Raw genomic sequence first — 20,563 nt, 5'->3', positions numbered from 1 at the left:
GTGGGCTGTCTGCCACCTGGCATCCCACGCATTCTCTACCTCCTCCCTGCCCCAGGAGGCTTATCCTTCAGACTGCATCACCAAGGTCCCTTGCTGTCTGGCATCCTATTAGGTTGGAGATGACAGACGGGAAACAGAGACTCCCATCTCTGGCTGTAGAGATCTCAGTGCAAATACCTCCTGTACGTTCCCCTGTCCTGCTGTTCTGGCCCTTGCTTTTGGCCTTGTCACCCTTTGTTCTCATAACCCTGATCACACCTAGCTAAGTGGTCCCCTTAAGGTCTTTTCATCTGAGCCATCTGGGGTGGACTGTGTTTTCAGGCACGTCTCTGAATGATACAAATGGCAACCAGCTTTAGCAAACTGGAAATGGGTTTGAATTCCAAACCACTGGGATCACAGCGGCTGTGTCTGGATTCTTTCCAGGAGGCTGGCAGGTGGGAAGAGAAACAGGGAAGATTAATTGGTACCCACTTGCCTGGTCCTTTGTAGACTGCTGCTCTATCTCCCGAAAAGCGTAATACCAAACACAGGTTCGTTTTACCCATCAAACATATTAATGCACTCAGGCACTTAAGGATAAAGAGTTTTGCTCATGACTCAACCAAAAAAATTTTTAATGGAATTTTCTTCTTCTTCTTTTCTTTAAATAACAATTTGACAAAAGGGTGAAGAAATCCTAAAGGTATTGAGGCCAGTGTCCAGGCTGCATTCTGTTCACAGAACTGTCCTCAGGACGTTGCATGGAACTAGAAATGTATATAATTACAGAAGAAAACAGGGAGGACTTGGTGCAGAGAGGACACCAGTGTGGATGGGCAACAAAATCCTTAGTCTTTCATATTTATATATGGTATATGTATTTTCTCTATATATATTTATATATTTTACATCCAGGTATAACAGTCATCTGTACCATTTCCCAGGAAGACACGGGCGCTTCCAAGGCAAGGGTTAGGCAGGGAAGCGGCAGCAACAGTGCAGGCTGGGGCTTGGCTCACAACAGCTGCAGGAGCTTCAGCGACTGTAAGAGGGCTCCGGGCTCCGCAGACGCCAGGTACTGGCAGCAAAGCCAGTCCTCCAGCTCCACGCCCCGCCTGCGATCCACCGCCTTCTCCGCAAACTTCATCATCATCAGGGCCCGCTTCATGTCGATCCAGTTGTGCAGCGTGCCACACAGCGCCTCCTCGGAGGTGCCCGGCTGCTGCACCAGCTCGCGCCGGGGCCCCCACAGCAGGCACTGCAGCACGCGCTTGGCCTCGCCGATGCGGATACGCTTGATGGGGTCGGCCTCCAGCAGCAGATGTGCCAGCTGCTGCAGGCCGGGTGAGTACAGGGACACCGCGGGCAGCGGCGGCAGGTCCTCCTGCCTGTAGTCCCGCTCCCGCAGCTGGGCGCGCACCTCAAACGGGTTGGGTTGGTGCAGCAGCTCGTAGATCAGGATGCCTGTCTGGAACTCATCGAACTTGCGGTACTGGGAGGCAGACACGATCTCGGGGGCCAGCCGGGCCTGGCTCTTCTTCTGCTGCAGGTTTGGGGTGCCGCCCGGCTTCTGCTTGGCCTTCAAAAAGTTGCTGATGATGAGCCGGGGCAGCTGCTTCTCCCGGGGCCCTTCCGGGGAGGCGGGGCCGGCTGCGGGGCTGAGAGTGCCACCAGCTGGCAGGGCGGCAGAGGAGCAGGTAGGCGCGGCGGCGGCGGCGGGGGCGGGGGCGGGGACGGGCCCGGGTGCTGCCTGGAGGGTGCAGTGCACCAGTAGCAGGTTCTCCAGGCACAGGTCCCGGTGGATGATCCCGTGCTCCTTCAGGTGCTCCAGCCCGTTGCAGAGTTGCAGAAGCAGGAAGCACACGCGCCGTTCGTACGCCTCAGGCTCCGCCTGGTGGCTGGCCGCCGAGTCCCGCACGAAGTCGGAGGCGGTCTGATGTGGCACCTCTCGGGTGATGACCACGACGCAGTCCTGCTCCTGGGCAGGGGCGTGTGCGGACACGGCAGGCACAGGGTCCTTGGGCGCGTCGGGGGAGGTAAGCATGCTGGAGGGCACTGAGGCGACGAAGTGGCCGCAGTCCTGCTGGATGTTAAAGTGCACGGGCACGGACGGGCTGCAGTAGGAGACTGTTTTGGGCTCAGGGGTTTTACAGATCTGTAGGGAGAAGGAGAAGTGAAATCAAGAGTGGGGCCCATGGTTCTGCCCAACAAAAAGTGTGGAAACATTTGAGTATTTACGTGCAATAAGCCTATCCTCATAGGCTTAAGGGTAAGAGCAATCCATACACATGCTAGAAGAAAACATGGGACAGAGTCTTTGAGGCCTTGGGTTGGGCAAAGATTTCTTAACTGCCACACCAAGAGCATCATTCACAGAAGAAAAAAAAAATCACAAACTTAACCTCAAAGTTCTAAACTTTTGGGCTTCAAAAGATACCATTAAGAAAGTGGAAAGACAAGTAATATACTGGCAGAAAATGTCTGCCAAAATGTATCTGAAAATGGACTTGTTTGTGGAATTTATATTAAAAAAATGCTCTTTTACAACTCAATAATACAAACAACCCAATTAAAAAAGTATACAGAATCATGGCATGGAGGAAAAAAAAAAAAAACATGGGCAAGAGATATGAATAGGCAATTCACCAAAAAAAATTGTAAATGGCCACAAGCATGTGAAAAGATGTCGGACATCATTATTCATCAGGCAAATGCAAGTCAAAACCACAATGAGATATCAGTTCATACCCACTAGAATGAGTTCTAATAAAACACAGTCCCAAGTGTCTATGAAAATGAGCAGAAATGGGAACCCTCAGACATTGCTGATGGGAATTTAAATGCGGAAGACCCTTTGGAGCAGTTTGTCAATTTCTTAAAAAGTTCAACATAAAATGATCATATGACCCAGTGAGTGGGGTCCCTGCCGAGCAACACACAGTGTGGTAGGCAGGTATTGGTAGGAAGACATCCCTCTGTGCACAGTGCGGACAAATTCTCACAAAGCCAAATAGCGTTTATAAGAAAGCAGCCTCACTTCCCACATACTTTTCCTCCAAGGTGAGTCACAGCAGCTGAAAGAAACCAGAAAGCTCTCCAGGGAGGAAGGAACCAGAAGGAAGCCTCAGAGGAACCCCAGGGCACCATCTGAGATGAAGGTAGGAAAAACAAGATGGAAGGTCTCAAGCTTCTCTGTGGGAAACGTAGCTGGGGATCCGCACAACTGTGTCTTTCTCGCCTCCTCCATTTCTTCTTGTACAAATGACAGTGCCAGCCACCTGGGGATCTCTAGCAATCCTGGTCCTCATCTGGCTGCCACTCAACTAGAGAGTCTTGAACCAGCCGTTAACGGTCCTCTGTCAGGCCTCAATCTCCCTGTCATTACCCTGAAAGGGACTGAAGTCTCCTCTCTCAAATGAATATTATTATGCAACCTCACCCAGGCTTTGTAGAAAGACAAAGATCAGTGTGTAATGTAGAAAGACAAAGATCAGATGTGAGAAGAAAGGCATCACATCTACCTATAAAATATTTTCCCGCAAACACTCCCAAAATAACCCTGCCTTCAGGCTGCAGTGTTGGAATGATGATGACGCAGTGTTTTTGAAGTACCTCAATGCTTACAGGCGATACTTTTAGAAGTTCTATTGCAAGCACCTTTTCACGGAGATTTATTTATATTGCAGCTCCACAAACCTTCTCAGTATGAAACCTGGCATACAAGAGCTCAGCCTCCAAGAGATGTTTTTAAAGCTGATTGTGGGGAATGGTGGGTAACAATTTAATTTAGTAATCTCTCTGTTATAAAAGCAGAATGGTAATAAAAGGGAAAGACATTTACCCCAGACATTGCTTCCTATTACACTAACAAAAACGATTTTGAAATACATGTCTAAAAGACACTGTTCAGGCTCTTTCTTATTCTGGCCTACCCAACTGTACTCGGTTTTTATTTTCTACTTTTTGAGACAGGCTGGAGTACAGTGGTGCAATCACAGCTCACTGCAGTTTTGACCTCCCAGGTTAAAGCAATCCTCCCACCTCAGCCTCCCGAGTAGCTGGGACTAGAGGTGCGCATCACCACGTCCAACTAATTTTTGGAATTTCTGTAGAGACAAGGTTTTGCCATGTTGCCCAGGCTGGTCTTGAACTCCTGGGATCAAGTGATCCTCCCGCCTTGGCCTCCCAAAGTGCTGAGATTACAAGCATGAGCCACGGTGCCTGGCCGGCACTTGGTTTTTAAATGGCAGGCTTCTGGAGCACTATTAAACTAAAGGAAATTTGCGGCAATGGCGGTGGGGGGAGTCCTCAAAGAAAGCATCTTGCATGTATGCAGCTGTGTTGTCAGTGGAGATGTGGGGGGACATCACTGTTATTGTCTCACCCCTAACAGATACAGATTGGGCTCTTGCATTTGCAAGGACTGTGCCCACTTGAGGGTTCCATGCAGCATTTCATTCAATCTCATTAAATCCAAGGAGGAAGATGGTATTACAGAGGAGGAAACTGGGGCTTCCAGAGGTTAAATTATTTGCTCAGGACTATACAAATGAGAAGTGTTGCAGAGGTCAAAAGCATGGGCTCTGGAGTGAAAAAAGGCCTGGGTTTAAGTATTAGCTCTGTAACCTTCGGCAAGTTACAGGAGATTTTCATTATTTGCAGGAGTTATGTTCTGTGAAGGAGCCATACACACTGAATTAGTGAATAGTGAACCATTGCTCCTAGGGGAAAATACAAGGTAAGTTTCCTGGGAACCTCTGATCACAATATTTTCATTAATCCACCAGTATTCAACCTTGTTTCATGTATGCTTCTGTTTAGAGATATCTTGTTTAACATACCTTGTTCAGTCATTAACATGAACGCACAGGCAACCGCACTAGAGCTCATCCCTGAACAAAGCTTATCTAACACACATGTTTTTATCCATGAGGCACATCCCAGCCTTGTGGTGGTTAGGAATACTAGACAGCACTTCAGCCCTATGCTGGGGCCATTTTATTTTATATATATATATATATATATCTCTAGCTTGGGCCATTTTAAACAGCAAAATCACCAACATGTAAACCCAAAAATAAAATTCTAAGGCCCTCCAACCACCTGAAATGGACCCCTCCTCTCAGCCAAGGGCATTCCAAAGTGAACATAAAAAAATGACTTCAGGCCGGGCGCAGTGCCTCACGCTTGTAATCCCAGCACTTTGGGAGGCCAAGGCGGGCGGATCAGGAGGTCAGGAGATCGAGACCACGGTGAAACTCCGTCTCTACTAAAAATACAAAAAAATTAGCCAGGCGTGGTGGTGGGCGCCTGTAGTCCCAGCTACTCAGAGAGGCTGAGGCAGGAGAACGGCGTGAACCTGGGAGGCGGAGCTTGCAGTGAGCCGAGATTGCGCCACTGCACTCCAGCATGGGCGACAGAGCAAGACTCTGTCTCAAAAAAAAAAAAAAAAAAAAATGACTTCAGGCCATGATGGGAAGGGGGAGCTGGACATACCTCATGCTACCCTCCTCCCTGTTGGGATTACTGATAGGGCAGTCTCTTCAAGTCTGATAAAAACATTTACAGTGTGTTCTCACTGAAGCCTGCTACCTGGAGGCTGCGACTGCATGATAAAGCCTTGGTCTCCATAACCACTTCTCATAACCCAGACATTCCTTTCTATTGATAATAACTCTCTCAATCAAGTGCCAATCAGAAAATCTTTGAATCCACCTATCACTTGGGAGCTCCCCCGGCCCCATCAACTTCAGTGTACATCATACATGTATTGATTGAAACCTATGTCTCCCTAAAATGTAGAAAACCAAGTTGTGGCCTGACCACTTTGGGCACATGGTCTCAGGATCTCTTGAGGGCTGTGTCATGGGCCATAGGTGACTTATATTTAGCTCAGAATACATCTTTTCAATTATTTTACAGAGTTGGACTCTTTTCATTGACAAGCAAAAAGCACACAAATGTGAAAAACAAGACACTAAATAGACTGCAAAAAACGACCCTGGCTTCCAGGATGAGGGCTGAAACACTGTTGCCTCATTCCCCTTCAGCTGGAAACATGCACATTGGGTGATATGGTTTGGCTGTGTCCCCAAACGAATCTCATATTGAATTATACTTCTCATAATCCCCACGTGTGGTGGGAAGAACCTGGTGATGTTCTCATGATAGTGAGTGAGTTCTCATGAGATCTGATGTCTTTATAAGGGGCTTTCCCTATTCCCTCCCTTTTTTTTTTTTTTTTTTGAGACAGAGTCTTGCTCTGTTGCCCAGGCTGGAGTGCAGTGGCGCATCTCGGCTCAATGCAATCTCCGCCTCCTGCCTTCAAGTGATTCTTCTGCCTCAGCCTCCCGAGTAGCTGGGATTACAAGTACCTGCCACCACACTTGGCTAATTTTTGTATTTTTTATTTTTTAGTAGAGATGGGGTTTCACCATGTTGGCCAGGCTGGTCTTGAACTCCTGACCTCGTGATCCACCTGCCTTCGCCTCCCAAAGTGCTGGAATTACAGGCATGAACCACTGCACCTGGCTGCTTTGCCCCCTTTTGCTTGGCTTCTCCTTGCTGCCACCATGTGAAGAAGGACGTGTTTGCTTCCCCTTCCGCCATGATCGTAAGTTTCCTGAGGCTTCTCCAGCCATGCTGAACTGTGAATCAGTTAAATCTCTTTCCTTTGTAAATTACCCAGTCTCAGGTATGTCTTTGTTAGGAGCGTGAGAACTAAACATCAGGTGACTCAAATTTTTCCTTGCCTTACACATATCCAGAAATCACTGGAAAGCGCTTCGAGTATTGATTTTGGAATTACACATAAATTTGAGCAGGTAGATGATTTTGCAAATACAGAATCCATAAATAATCAAGATGGACGGTATTTATCTAAAAGCATGTTTTCTCCTCTGAATGACAGGGGCAGGGATAGTCCTTCCTCGTAGGGCCATTGTGAGCATCAGATGAAATGATGCAGGCAGGGCTCTCAGCGTCAGGCCCAGCCCAGCGCAAGCACAATGGGGAGAGTTGCTATGGTGACTGCTCTTGCCATCTCGGCTGTAGCCCTCTGGTGGTGCGGAGGTATTGTACAAACCCGAAGAGCACAGCTGCCCAGGAGCCTGGGAAGGGTTTTCAAGGCTCCTTTTTCTCAGGGATATGAAAAGCCTGGGCCCAGCAAACACTTGAGGCCTGGAGCTCCAGTCAGGCTGCTGACATTTTGCACAGAGATGTAAATGAAGGAGCAGAGTAAATGGCAACTGGGCTGGATGCATTTCAAAATCAGTGCACTGGGCCTTTGGCAAGACCCGCAGCTTCCTCAAAGCCCAGCAACGGAGAGGGCTGCGTTGGGCGCATGCTAACCAGCCCTGTGAGTGAGCTCTGCGCCCGCGCCAGAGATCATTCTGCAGCACTGGATGGGGGAAGGGGCGGTGAGGGAGGGAGCGGCTTTTTCTCCATCTCCATCTCCCTACTCCCTGCCCCCAACCTCATTTCATTTTCAGGGAGCCCTGCACTCAGATTTTTAGCTCTACAACTTTACATAGACTCTTGGTTCAGCTCAAGTTTCAAACGTTTTGCTGAGCCAGGACTCATTTAAACTTTGGAGTCAGGGCCTCATTCCCGGGCGTAAGTCTGGGCTAAATCATGTCTGTTAAATAAAAAAGGCCCAGCAGCTTAAAACGGGTCCCTAATTACCAAACTAGAATTCTGTCTAGATGGCTGAGAAATGAAACTGCTTCGAAAACGCACACACAACTCATGATTTTTTTTTCCTGTCACCTATTCATGCGGTGGAGCTACAAGAACCAGCTTTATCTCCTCACTGCTGCAGGGCGCTGAGCCCAAAGGAGTAGGTTCCAGCATCAGCAAGGAGCAGGTGTGACCCTGCTATTGTTAAATGGGATTCCGCGACCGAACGAGGCTCTGTGTGCCTTCAGTGCCGGCTCCCTGTTTAACATGCGCAGATGAAATACGCTCAGCCTCAGACAGGCAGCTCGCTGGCTGGGAAGGGAGACCCACTCTCCCTCCTGCGGATCCCCAGATGACTGTATTTCGTCTAGACTGGAGAGCTAATGAAGTGGAACAGCTGCCCGTGCGAAATGATGCTCCAGGGCCCCCACGGCCCACCCGCCCCCCACCCCCAATGACCAGGCGAGGCACATTTGCAAATTAATATTGTTCCTGGTAACCTTGTTCCCAGGATTACCATCCTCTGCATATTGGATGCTAGTCTCCAAATTTCCTTTTTCACTTCGCACAGACACGGTCCTTGAGCTAGCACGTCTCCAGGAAAGTCAAATAGGAAATCCCTGCCACTCTTGTTAGAGGGCTAAGGCTTATCTTTTGGTTTCTGTGTGGCTTCTATTTCTAATGAAACAAGGAGCAATACTTGCTTTTAACATTCTTGAGGAAAGTTAAATTCCTTTTGTGTTGTTTATTAGAGAATACAGCTAATTCTGCATTAATATATGGGGCACTAGAATCCAAGCTGCACAGCACAATTATTTATGTTTGTGAAAAACAAAACTGGCGGGGCATGGTGGCTCATGCCTGTAATCCCAGCACTTTCAGAGGCTGAGGCAGGTGGATCACAAGGTCAGGAGTTTGAGACCAGCCTGGCCAATATGGTGAAACCCCATCTCTACTAAAAATACAAAAATTAGCCAGGCATGGTGGGGGGCCAGTGCCTGTAGTACCAGTTACTCAGGAGGCTGAGACAGGAAAATCGCTTTAACCCAGGAGGTGGAGGTTGCAGTGAGCAGAGATTGCACCACGTACTCCAGCCTGGGCAACAGAGCGAGACACTGTCTCTAAATAAATACATTAATAATAATTAAAAAAAAAAACAAAACGTTTGTCCCAAGGGCCCCTTACTTATTGCAGAAGGGTCACCTCACTTTCTATACCATGGACAAGAGGAATTCAATCTCTTCCACCAGGCTTTTTCCTCCTCAAAACAGAAAGGTCAGCCGTCTCTTGATACTGATTAATATTATTCAGTATATATTATTTATAATAATACTATTACTACTACTATTAAGAATATTTGGTATATGTAAATAAAAAATAATTGTAAATAATATATACTGAATAGTAGTATTACTACTACTAATTATAACTACAATATATTATTTATATATACTGAATAATATTATTAATAGTAATAATATAATAACTTAAATATTATTTAATAGTATTATTTTTAAAATATTAGCAATATTATTTTTTAAAATTGTTGGTAAGCAAGCTACCCCACCAAGGCCATTTCAAATCAGCTTATTCTTTGCACTTTTCTAACTAGAAAAAAAGGATGTCTTAGGGCAGGTGATGAGAGAAGACAGCTCAGGGTCTCCCTCCTGACTCCCAGTAAAAGCCTACATTTATAGAAGGGCCAGGGTCTCAATAGGTAATCAAGGAACAGCAAAAGAAGATGAGAAATAGGGCCACAGGAAGAACTGGTGTTCATGGTAGAGACCCTAGGGGTCCAAATGAGTGCAGATGGCTGAACTAGCTCACACAGAGCTGCACTCTGACAGTGCAATGCAGTGTGGGTAGCAAGAGGCCTGATCCAGCATCAAAGGTTAAAGAGCTGTGCTGCCTTGAGCTAGTCGCTTAATGTCTCTGAACTTCATTTATCTTAAATGGTAGGGACATCACTTAGGCTTTGGAGACAGACACACCAGAGCTCAAATCCATTTCAGCCACCAACTAGCTGTGGGCAAATTACTTAACCACTTTGAGCCTCCGATCCCCCATCTGTAAAACCTACCTAACCTGTAGGATTACTGTTAGGATTAGAGGTAAGAGTCTAGTTGTAGAGTGAATGCTCACAAAAATGATATTATTACTATTATTGTTCGAGATGATTCCTAGGTCAAATGCTCTTTCTGGATCTAACACTAGAAGAATGACCTCATTATCCATCTCCCTCACTACATCATAGCTCTATAAGGAAGCTTATATTCACCCCTACATACTCAGATTGTGGCAAAGTACCTGGCATACAGTAGACACTCAATAAAAACCTGGTCAGTAAATGAATAAACTCTCTGTTGCATTAAAAGGCAACTGTTTTCTTAACTCAGCTAAAGCACAGGATGTGTCTTATATTCATACTACAAATCTCATTGCACCATGTCCTGGGGCAGAGAGAGAGTGAAGCTGTTGAGCACTAAGTGTTAAAAGAATGCTTAGGGGTCAGGGGTGGTGGCTCACACCTGTAATCCCAGCATTTTGGGTGGCCGAGGTGGGTGGATCATCTGAGGTCAGGAGTTCGAGACCAGCCTGGCCAACACGGTGAAACCCCATTTCTACCAAAAATGCAAAAATTGGCTGGGCATGGTGGTGCACACAAATAATCCCAGCTACTTGGGAGGATGAGGCAGGAGAATCACTTTAACGTGGGAGGTGGAGGCTGTAGTGAGCCAAGATTGTGCCACTGTACTCCAGCCTGGGCGACAAAGTGAGACTCTCTTATTTAAAAAAAAAAAAAAAGGAATGGTTAGGAATCAGCTCCCCTTCTAATGCCCAGACAGGTGAAATGACTTGCTCAGGCCACAGTTCTGCCCAAGCCAGCACCAGCCAGTGGCACAGCAGAATGCAAGGAGAGAGTGGTACCTACTTTCACAGCATAGGTGCTGCCGGGGTCCTCAGAGCAGGTGGCACAGTAATAAATGGCATCCCCTGAGTCACAGCAGGGCTTGTTACAAGTCAGCTTGAAGAGCGACCAGTTATTCTCATTGAAGTGGAGCTCCTTTTTCTGGCCGCCCATGAAGAGGTCCTCACATTTGGCTACAAGGCGGGCCAGGGACTGGGTGTAGAGTCCCCCCAGCTTGGCATAGGTGCCCTCCTTGCTGCTGATGTTGCTCAGGAGACCGTGCAGCTGAAGCTGGGTGCTCCCAGTGGAGGCTTGACTGGACACGCTCAGCTGGGAGGACGAGGCGGAGGGGGCCCCTTTGCACTGGAGGCCAGGGCTCCTGCAGCCGCCTCTGTTGCCCGCCAGCCCTGCTGCTGGAACCCAGTGGCCACTGCCTTTGAAAGCTTTCTCCAGAGGATCAGAAGAGGAGAAGACAGGACGGTGGCGGTTCCCGGGGCTCAACAAATAGCTAAAGTGAGACTCGTCGTGGACGTTGGTTTCTGAATGGCTTAAGTTCAGCTTGGGGCTTGCTGTTCGGGGCTTGGGGGAGCCTTGGGTCCAGAAGAAGCCATCCGGTGAAGAGGCTGCCCGGCTCACTATCTTTTTCTGGGGGAGTGGAGGGGGCTGCAGGGGGCCACTGGGGGACACATCCTCAGTAGAGCCTGAAGGAAACGGAACAGGAGCAAAGAGCTTCTTCCCGCTGTTGGTGGGCGAGTGAGCCAGCTCAGACGAGGGACCTGAAGAGGAGAGACAGAAACCATAAGACCAAGGCCAATGCCACTCAATTCTAGGGTCCTGAAGACTTTTTTCCCTTTATTTATTTATTTATTTGGTCAGAGCAATTAATTTTATTTTACTTGTTTTCTATTTCTCGAATAGACAATACATGCACAATGGAAAAAATCAAAATGCAAAAAAGGTATAGACTGACAATTAAGTCTTCCTCCTACCCTGTCCCTCAGCACCCAGCCTCTCTTATCAGAGGAAACCACTGTCAGTAGTGTTTCATCGTGTGCACATGCGCGCGCGCGCGCACACACACACACACACACACACACACACACACACATATAATTACATAGAAAAGAGCAAACAGTGGCTACTGTTTGGAATAATGCTTTTCTTTCACATCTTGGAGAGATTTTTTTAATCAAATATGCAGATCTGTTTAATTATTTTAAACAGTCTTACCATAATATATCATCATATGCAAGTATCATAATTTATTTAACCATCGCTTTTTGATGGACACTTAAATTGTTTCCAATATTTTGCAAACAATGCTGCAACAGCAATAACGAACTTGAACATGTGTGGTTTGAGTGGAATTTTTTAAAAGTCAGGTTTATAGAGGGTGTAATTGGCCAATGGTAAAATTCTCCATTTTGGCTGGGCGTGGCGGCTCATGCTTGCAATCCCAGCACTTTGGGAGGCCGAGGTGGGTGGATCACCTGAGGTCAGGAGTTTGAGACCAGCCTGGCCAACATGGCGAAAACCTGTCTCTACTAAAAATACAAAAACTAGCCAGGCATAGTGACAGATGCCTGTAATCCCAGCTACTTGGGAGGCTGAGGCAGGAGAACCACTTGAACATTGGAGGAGGAGGTTGCAGTGAGCTGAGATTGCGCCACTGAAATCTAGCCTGGGAAACAACAGTGAGACTCCATCTCAAAAAAAAAAAAAAATTCTCCCTTTTTAGCATGCAGTCCCTGGAGATTGCATGTATACCCTGCTGGCTTAGTGGGCAAGGCGGGCCCACAGAGATTTTAGAAGGCAGGAAGATCATGATTTTAGAAATGAGGAAATGGATCTTAAAGAAAAGTGAGTCTTTTCAAGGCCGCACAGTTTCCGGAGTGGTGCATATGGATAAAGAGTCTGCCTGGGCAAAGGCTCACTCAGGGATACAGGTGTCGGCAGGGCATGGGGACAATCAGAAAACCTTTCTAGGTAGCACACAAAATGGTGAGATGAAGGTCCAGTCTCTACAAACGTGAGGGCTGACCTCACTCTTGGCATCGAGGTATAAAATGGTGGCTTCACAATGAAAGAAGAGTTTAAGTAAAAGAAAAAAAAAAAATATATATATATATATGTATATATAAAAGAGACATACACTATTAGAGCAAAGGGCAAACTGAAATAGTACTTATTTCCTACATTCTCAGAACAGCTCTAAGGTGTTATCTGCTATTTTAATAACAGCTTTTAGGGGGATAAAAGAAATAATAAATCACATTCATAGTTTGTAAAATGCACCCTATTATCTTGAGGGTTAAAATATGAAAGAAATATGGCTTGCAGACGGAGTGTGGTGGCTCACACCTGTAATCCCAGCACTTTGGGAGGCTGAGGTGGATGGCTCACTTGAGCTCAGGAGTTTGAGACCAGCCTGGCCAACATGGTGAAATCCTGTATCTACTAAAAATACAAAGATTAGCTGGGGGTGGCGGTGCGCGCCTATAACCCCAGCTACTAAGTAGTCTGAGGCAGGAGAATCGCTTGAGCCCGGGAGATGGAGGTTGTAGTGAGCCAAGATTGTGCCACTACACTCAGCCTGGGTGACAGAGTGAAACTTCATCTAAAAGTAATAATAATAATAATGGGTTACAGCCCTAAGGAAATGCGTACTTAGGATGTGTACCCCTCAATGAGTTCTCCATGCCACATCACCCTAAGTGAAGAGCATGGAGTGTCTCTATGCCTTTCCACACCTTGGCAGTGGGACCAGAAAACTACAAAAAAAAAGCAGAACAAAAGCATAGCGGCAGACAAGGGGTAGAAGTCCCCAAAGGAAGCAAATTATGAGTCTTGTGTCACCACACTCAGCTGCACAGGACATTTCTAGGGCTGCTCCTGAACAGTTAATAACCTTCTAGCTCACACTGAGCCCTTCTCTGCTTTCTCCAACCCAACAGGGAGCAGAACAGACCCCTGAGCTCAAACACCATTTGCAAGCCACTCAGATCAAGACTGGGTCTCTTTATTTCTGCTGCTCCACAGGGTGGAGGGTCTCTCTAGGGAGCAAGATGGATGGCCATGGGCTGACATTCATGCCCCAGCCTCAGTGATCGAGGCAGCATTAGTGAGAGACAGCAGGGCACAACCTTGAATGCAACGCTGACGGGAGGACAAACACAGTGCACGCAACCTGTTGAATACAGGAGCAGAGAACCAATGGGTTCATGCAAAGAAAAGCCCTGGGCAGCTGAGCAAGACTATGGGGTCCCTGCATCAATTCCCTCCTGGGCTCTATCATCTATCATAAGACTCAACAGGGGCTGGGCACAGTGGCTTATGCCTGTAATCTCAGCACTTTCGGAGGCCAAGGTGGGAGGATCACTTGAGCTCAGGAGTTCGAGACCAGCCTGGGCAACAAGGCGAACCCCCAACTCTACAAAAGATACAAAAATTAGCTGGGCGTGGTGGTGCGCGCCTATAATCCCAGCTACTCAGGACGCTGAGGGGGAGGATCGCTTGAACTCAGGAGGCAGAAATTGCAGTGAGCCAAGACTGTGACACTGCACTCCCACCTGGGCTACAGAGTGAGACTATGACAAGTGAAAAAGAAATTCAAGAGGGAGCACCGTGTTTCTTAAGCTCGCCTTGCCCACTTTCCCATCTATAGTAAGCAATCCTTGTTTCCCTGTGGTTTATCAAGATCATAGGGAATCGTCCTTCCCATTTGCTAATGACAGGCGGGGCCCCTGGCAGCAAGGCTGAGTGAGTGATTTATATCCCTTCCAGGAGGGCTCAAGTTAATAATAAATCAAGCAGTGGTGGTGCAGTCTGGACCAGTCACTTTTACATGCCCACGAATTTCCCCCTCAATAGTCAGAATGAAGGGTGCACAAGAAATAGCGAGCCAGAAGAGGGAAGATCCAGATGGCAGTAATCTCAGCAGGTGCTGAAATCCTGCAGTCCACAGGTCTCCCCATCCCACGCTCCCCAGGAAAGCAACGGGAACAGACGGAGGCTAGGGCAGATGATTCACTTCCTCTCCCTCCTCCCTCTAGCAGAAGAGGCTGAGAGGAGGAGGTGGAGGACCACTTGCCACCTCCTGGATAAAAAAGGGAGGGCAAGACCACCTACTTATGGGGCTCTCAAAGGACTGTAAGCCTCAGCCACCAAACTCCCAGCCTGATGAGCAGGAGGACTGAGAGCCGTGAGCACACATCCACTTCCTGACCTTTCTGCATTCTGGGCAGCAGAAACCATCACCAGCGAGGCGTCTGATTGTCAATTTATCATCAACATGACAGAAGCTGAGGCTGGGGGATGGGAGTGGGGTGTGATCAGAACCCTGGTCAATGCTTTCATCGGTGCCCTAGGAGACAAGAACAACCTGCCTAGGGTCAGGATTCCTTCCCATGCCAAGTCCAGTCGGCCAGAGAGGTTCATAACAGATCAGTTTCCTGGTTAGTCTCTTCTTTAAGCCTTAGGCTTATTTCTCCATGTTAATTGCTTTTGTCTTCCTTGTCTTTATTACAAGGCTCTCCTGATGCCACCAGTATGCCCCTTTCTGCTTCTGCTCCAATTTGAGGGTGAGCAGTAGAGTGAACACTTCACCAGCTGTTGGCCTGCCCCGCCTGAGTTTCCTCCTTTAGAAAATGACTGATGACATCATTGTGAAGGCCCCTTGCAGCACTAATAGTCTATAATTTCAGCTAGTCTCTCCATTTTCAACCTCTCTAAACGTGCATTTTGTCTCAAAGCTGCCACTGAAATCAAATAGCTCTAGGCAGATCGTTATCTTGCTTCAATTGTTCTTCCTTCTATCTGTAGTTCCCACAAATTACCACTGGTACAGTTTCCAATCTGTGAGGAGACCAGGGATCTTTTAGCAACATAATCGGTAACACTTCTAATTCCCTAGATGACCAAAGAGAATCAAGAGGTTCTGCTTTAGACTGTATGGTAGGTCCCAGCACAAAAAACACTTCGTGTATTCAGGTAAAAGGAAGTGATTTTGTCCCTCCCTCTGTTTTCTCTTGCTTTCTTGTGGGAGCTGTTCGTCAGTGACTTTGATCAGATCTACACCCTATCACTACTTGGGTAAATCTGACAAGGGGTACCAGGTATTAGGACAGAAGCTTGATATCAAGGATTAGCACATGCGCTGATTAATTTTTCTTTATTTCTTAGATGCTATGAGTTTGGGGCACCCAACTCAGTACTCACTGCATTATACACATACTCATCAGAGGCTAGCACTGCATCCCCAAACATTCCCTAACCACGCCCTTGCCCAGCAGAAGTAAAGGCCTGTAGCTACCCAAACCTCATCAGGTGAAATACAGCTCCCCTGAAATGTGGACTTCACAGGGCTAACTGGGCATTATCTACACATATTATGATTTTTTTTTTTTTTTTGATGAAGTTTTGCTCTTGTTGCCCAGACTGGAGTTTAATGGTGGGATCTCGGCTCACTGCAAACTCTGCCTCCTGGGTTCAAGTGATTCTCCTGCATCAGCCTCCCAAGTAGCTGGGATTACAAGTACCCACCATCACGCCCAGCTAATTTTTTGTATTTTTAGTAGGGACGGGGTTTCACCATGTTGGCCAGGCTGGTCTTGAACTTCTGACCTTCAGGTGATCCACCCACCTCAGATTCCTAAAGTGCTAGGATTCCAGGTGTGAGCCACTGTGCCCGGCCTATTATGATTTTTGTATTCAGAAAAGATGTGCCTGGTTCTATGACAAGCATACTACATTCCAACCTAATGCATCCTTCCTCTGAGCTTAGGGATCTTTAAAGCTCTCCAGGTGTGGAATTACAGCTGGTGAGAGGTCAGAATTCACTCTTGGAGCCCCCACCCCCACCCCACCACCTCCAGGCCACTCCAGGCCTCTGAGGATTCTATAGTCTCTCAGGTGTTAATATTCTTGGGGATACTTTGAAATAGATGCTAACATGCAGCCCTTGTAGATGAAACTGATTTCTCCACTACATGGCAAATAGTAGCTGTCTTCTATGGAATCTGAAGGCACTCCTAAAGACCTCCTCTGGCTAATTCTCCTGATTTACCTGGGGAACTACCTCTCCATAAACACGGCCTTAGGCAACACAGCAGCTACGTTCTTACTGTTTGCAACAGCTGCCACACTCTGGATTAGGAAAGCTGGAAATAACAGGGAACAAATATACCCTGACACCTAAAATAGCTCTGAATTCACAGGCAAACCACCAGTTCAGAAAAGTGTGCCTAAAAAATCCTCCATGTCTTTAGCCAACAGCCGATATTCTCCAGACTTGGACCCCAAGGGACATGAGACTAATTCAAACACATTCTGGTTTGATGCTGGTGTTGGATTGCCGTTTCCAAATTCTGCCTTACAGTTAAGGGTGTAAAAGGGGTGAGAGGGGAGAACATTTTTCTGGGACCTTGGCCTATGTCTCAGTTGCCTCATTTGTTGGTTTTTAATAATTTTGCATGATAATTGGGCCAGTGGGCTCCAAACCCCAGGTCCTAAGTTTTCCTTCCAATTTCCAATTCTGCATATAAAGAAAGTTCCTGGCTATAGAGTACAACACGTTCCATGCCTTTAGTGAATGTGCTTCAGGGAAGAGAAAGCGTTTCTAGTGGGAAGCTACATATCACATATGCTGCACTGGATGGGATCTTAAAAAGACCAAGGGGGCCGGGCGCGGTGGCCCACGCCTGTAATCCCAGCACTTTGGGAGGCTGAGGCGGGCGGATCACGAGGTCAGGAGATCGAGACCATCCTGGCTAACACAGTGAAACCCCGTCTCTACAAAAAGGTAGGCGAGCGCGGTGGCGGGCGCCTGTGGTCCCAGCTACTCGGGAGGCTGAGGCAGGAGAATGGCGTGAACCCGGGAGGCGGAGCTTGCAGTGAGCCGAGATAGCGCCACTGCACTCCGGCCTGGGCGAAAGAGCGAGATTCTGTCTCAAAAAAAAAAAAAGACCAAGGGAAGATGCACTAGTTTGGTGTCATTATATTTAGAACGCAGAGATGAGAAATCAGGATTTCAGTGGTTGGGAAGAACAGCTTAACCTCTCTGCAGAAATGCAGGCCAGAAGTTCAAACATGGTACTCTGAGGTTTTCCTTATTATAGAGTCCTCTCTTCTTGCTGGGTTTTAATAGGCACTTTCATTGTTCTCTGCAGCCAAAATGAGAGCTATGCTGACAGAGGAAGTGGTCAGTCCTGTTTTGGCTCTTTCTTTGCACAGCTCTGCTGTCTGATAGCAGCTGGGTCAGAACAAACGCAGAAGCAAAGGGCAGCGTCCCAATTAAGTTTTCCCAAACCTTTAGCTTTTGTTTTGGACCATTCTCCAACTTTGAGTAAGGTAAAGCAAGAGGAATATAGATGGAGAAAACCTCACCCACACCCTGTGCCCTGTGGCCCTAGTGCAATTCTCTCATGTGAGAGGTGAGAAAACTAAAGCCATCTGCATGGGCACCTTGCCAATATCACCCAGGAAGTGGTTGTCATGCAGGTTTCTGCCAACCCCCATTAACTATTCCTGCATCGGAGAGGATGAAGGGTGGGGCAGAGGGATGCTTTGGCTTCACATGGACTTGTTCCTCTGAAGGCAAGTTTTGCAATCTCTTGTTTGGTTCCACAATCAGAGCAGGCTCAACATTAAATGCAGAAGAAAAAACAAAAACAAAAAGCAAAGCAGGCCGGGCTCGGTGACTCATGCCTGCAATCCCAGTAATTTGGTGAGCTGAGGCAGGCGGATCACCTGAGGTCTGGAGTTTGAGAACAGCCTGGCCAACATGGTGAAACCCCGTCTCTACTAAAAATATAAAAATTAGCTGGGCATAGTGGTGCTTGCCTGTAATCCCAGCTACTCAGAAGGCTGAGGCACAATAATCACTTGAGCCTGGAAGTGGAGGTTGCAATGAGCTGAGACTGCACCACTGCACTCCAGCCTTGGTGACTGAGGGAGACTCCATCTCAAAAAAAAAAAAAAAAAAAAAAAGCAAAGCGTTTCTTTAAAAGAAACGCTTTGCTTTTTTCAAGAAGATAAACGTGTTCTGAAACTGGAAGCAGGTTATTAACATTTTACAACTGGATGGAAAATGTGGCATTTGTGAGGAGTCTCTCCAAACCACTTAATCATCCCAGGAAACAATAATCAAGATGTGAACGTGATTTACATGCAAAAGAAGAGAAAGCTCTGTCACTTTGGAAAACAGGCTCTAAGTACCTCGAATGCCCTGCCTACAGCTCACATGTGGTCCTGGAACTGTGATCTTTCAATCTCCTGTTATAACATAATCATTAAGGGTTTTCTTCCAAGTTAGTAAAATTAAAAGTTAATTCAAAGCACTTTCCATGCCAGGAACGGTGGCTCATGCCTGTAATCCTAGCACTTTGGGAGGCTGAGGTGAGTGGATCACTTGAGATCAGGAGTTGAGACCAGCCTGGCCAACATGGCAAAACTCCGTCTCCACTAAAAACGGAAAAATTAGCCAGGTGTGGTGGCGCGCCTGCAGTCCTAGCTGCTGAAGCAGGAGAATCGTTTGAACCCTGGAGGTGGGGCTTGCAGTGAGCAGAGATTGTGCCACTCCAGCCTGGGCAACAGAGCAAGACACTGTCTCAAAAAAAAAAAAAAAAAAAAAAAAGCACTTTTCAGATGCTGTGATGGAAAAGTAAATTGACATTTTTAGAGGATACTTTGGTAATATTTATTTAAAATACACATACAGTTTGATATGTCAGTTCCATTTCTTCTAAGGATTTATCTTATAGATTTGCTCACCAAATCATGCTAATGTATGGCACAGAGTCTTACTGTAAGTCTTGCAATGAAATCAACCTAGACATGCATCAGCAAGAGAGGGATTTATAACCAATTCATACGATTAAAAATAAGCAGCAATTTCAAAAAATCAGGCAGTCCTAGCGTCAGGCCTCTGAGCTCAAGCCAAGCCATCGCATCCCCTGTGACTTGCACATATACATCCAGATGGCCTGAAGTAACTGAAGATCCACAAAAGAAGTAAAAATAGCCTTAACTAATGACATTCCACCATTGTGATTTGTTTCTGCCCCACCCTAACTGATCAATGTACTTTGTAATCTCCCCCACCCTTAAGAAGGTACTTTGTAATCTCTCCCACCCTTAAGAAAGTTCTTTGTAATTCTCCCCACCCCTGAGAATGTACTTTGCAAGATCCACCCCCTGCCCCCAAAACATTGTTCCTAACTCCACCGCCTATCCCAAAACCTGTAAGAACTAATGATAATCCACCACCCTTTGCTGACTCTCTTTTCAGACTCAGCCCACCTGCACCCAGGTGAAATAAACAGCCATGTTGCTCACACAAAGCCTGTTTGGTGGTCTCTTCATATGGACGCGCATGAAATTTGGTGCCGTGACTCGGATCGGGGGACCTCCCTTGGGAGATCAATCCCCTGTCCTCCTGCTCTTTGTTCCGTGAGAAAGATCCACCTACGTACGACCTCAGGTCCTCAGACCGACCAGCCCAAAAAACATCTCACCAATTTCAAATCTGGTAAGTGGCCTCTTTTTACTCTCTTCTCCAACCTCCCTCACTATCCCTCAACCTCTTTCTCCTCTCAATCTTGGCGCCACACTTCAATCACTCCCTTCTCTTAATTTCAATTCCTTTCATTTTTCTGGTACAGACAAAGGAGACACGTTTTATCCGTGGACCCAAAACTCCGGCGCCGGTCACAGACTAGGGAAGGCAGCCTTCCCTTGGTGTTTAATCATTGCAGGGATGCCTCTCTGATTATTCACCCAGGTTTCAGAGGTGTCAGACCATGCAGGGACACCTGCCTTGGTCCTTCACCCTTAGCAGCAAGTCCCGCTTTTCTGGGGGAGGGGCAGGAACCCCGACCTCTTATCTCTGCACCCTGATCCCTTATTTCCATGCCCCGCCCTCTTATCTCTGTGCCCCGATCCATTATTTCCACAACCTGATCTCTTATCTCTTTATTTGCCTCAACCCTTTATTTCTGT

At 47.1% G+C, this 20,563-nt stretch overlaps 1 protein-coding gene across 2 annotated transcripts in view; it reads right to left on the bottom strand.

Moving 5' to 3' along the window:
* Window positions 1-593: 593 nt before the first annotated feature.
* PRAG1 (PEAK1 related, kinase-activating pseudokinase 1) overlaps window positions 594-20,563 on the bottom strand; it is a 77,069-nt gene continuing 57,099 nt past the window's right edge. For both annotated transcript variants that reach the window (XM_030812408.1, XM_030812409.1), the window contains exons 5-6: window positions 10,592-11,343; window positions 594-2,137 (exon numbers count right to left, since the gene is read on the bottom strand). In XM_030812408.1, the coding sequence (XP_030668268.1) occupies window positions 998-2,137; window positions 10,592-11,343 (1,892 nt within the window). In that variant the 3' untranslated portion in view covers window positions 594-997. The remainder of the gene's footprint in view (window positions 2,138-10,591; window positions 11,344-20,563) is intronic.

This window comes from Nomascus leucogenys, chromosome 4 (assembly GCF_006542625.1).
Source record: "Nomascus leucogenys isolate Asia chromosome 4, Asia_NLE_v1, whole genome shotgun sequence".
NCBI classification, from domain to species: domain Eukaryota; kingdom Metazoa; phylum Chordata; class Mammalia; order Primates; family Hylobatidae; genus Nomascus; species Nomascus leucogenys.
Note: the sequence above shows the minus strand (reverse complement) of the source record. Positions and strands in the feature narration are given on the sequence as shown.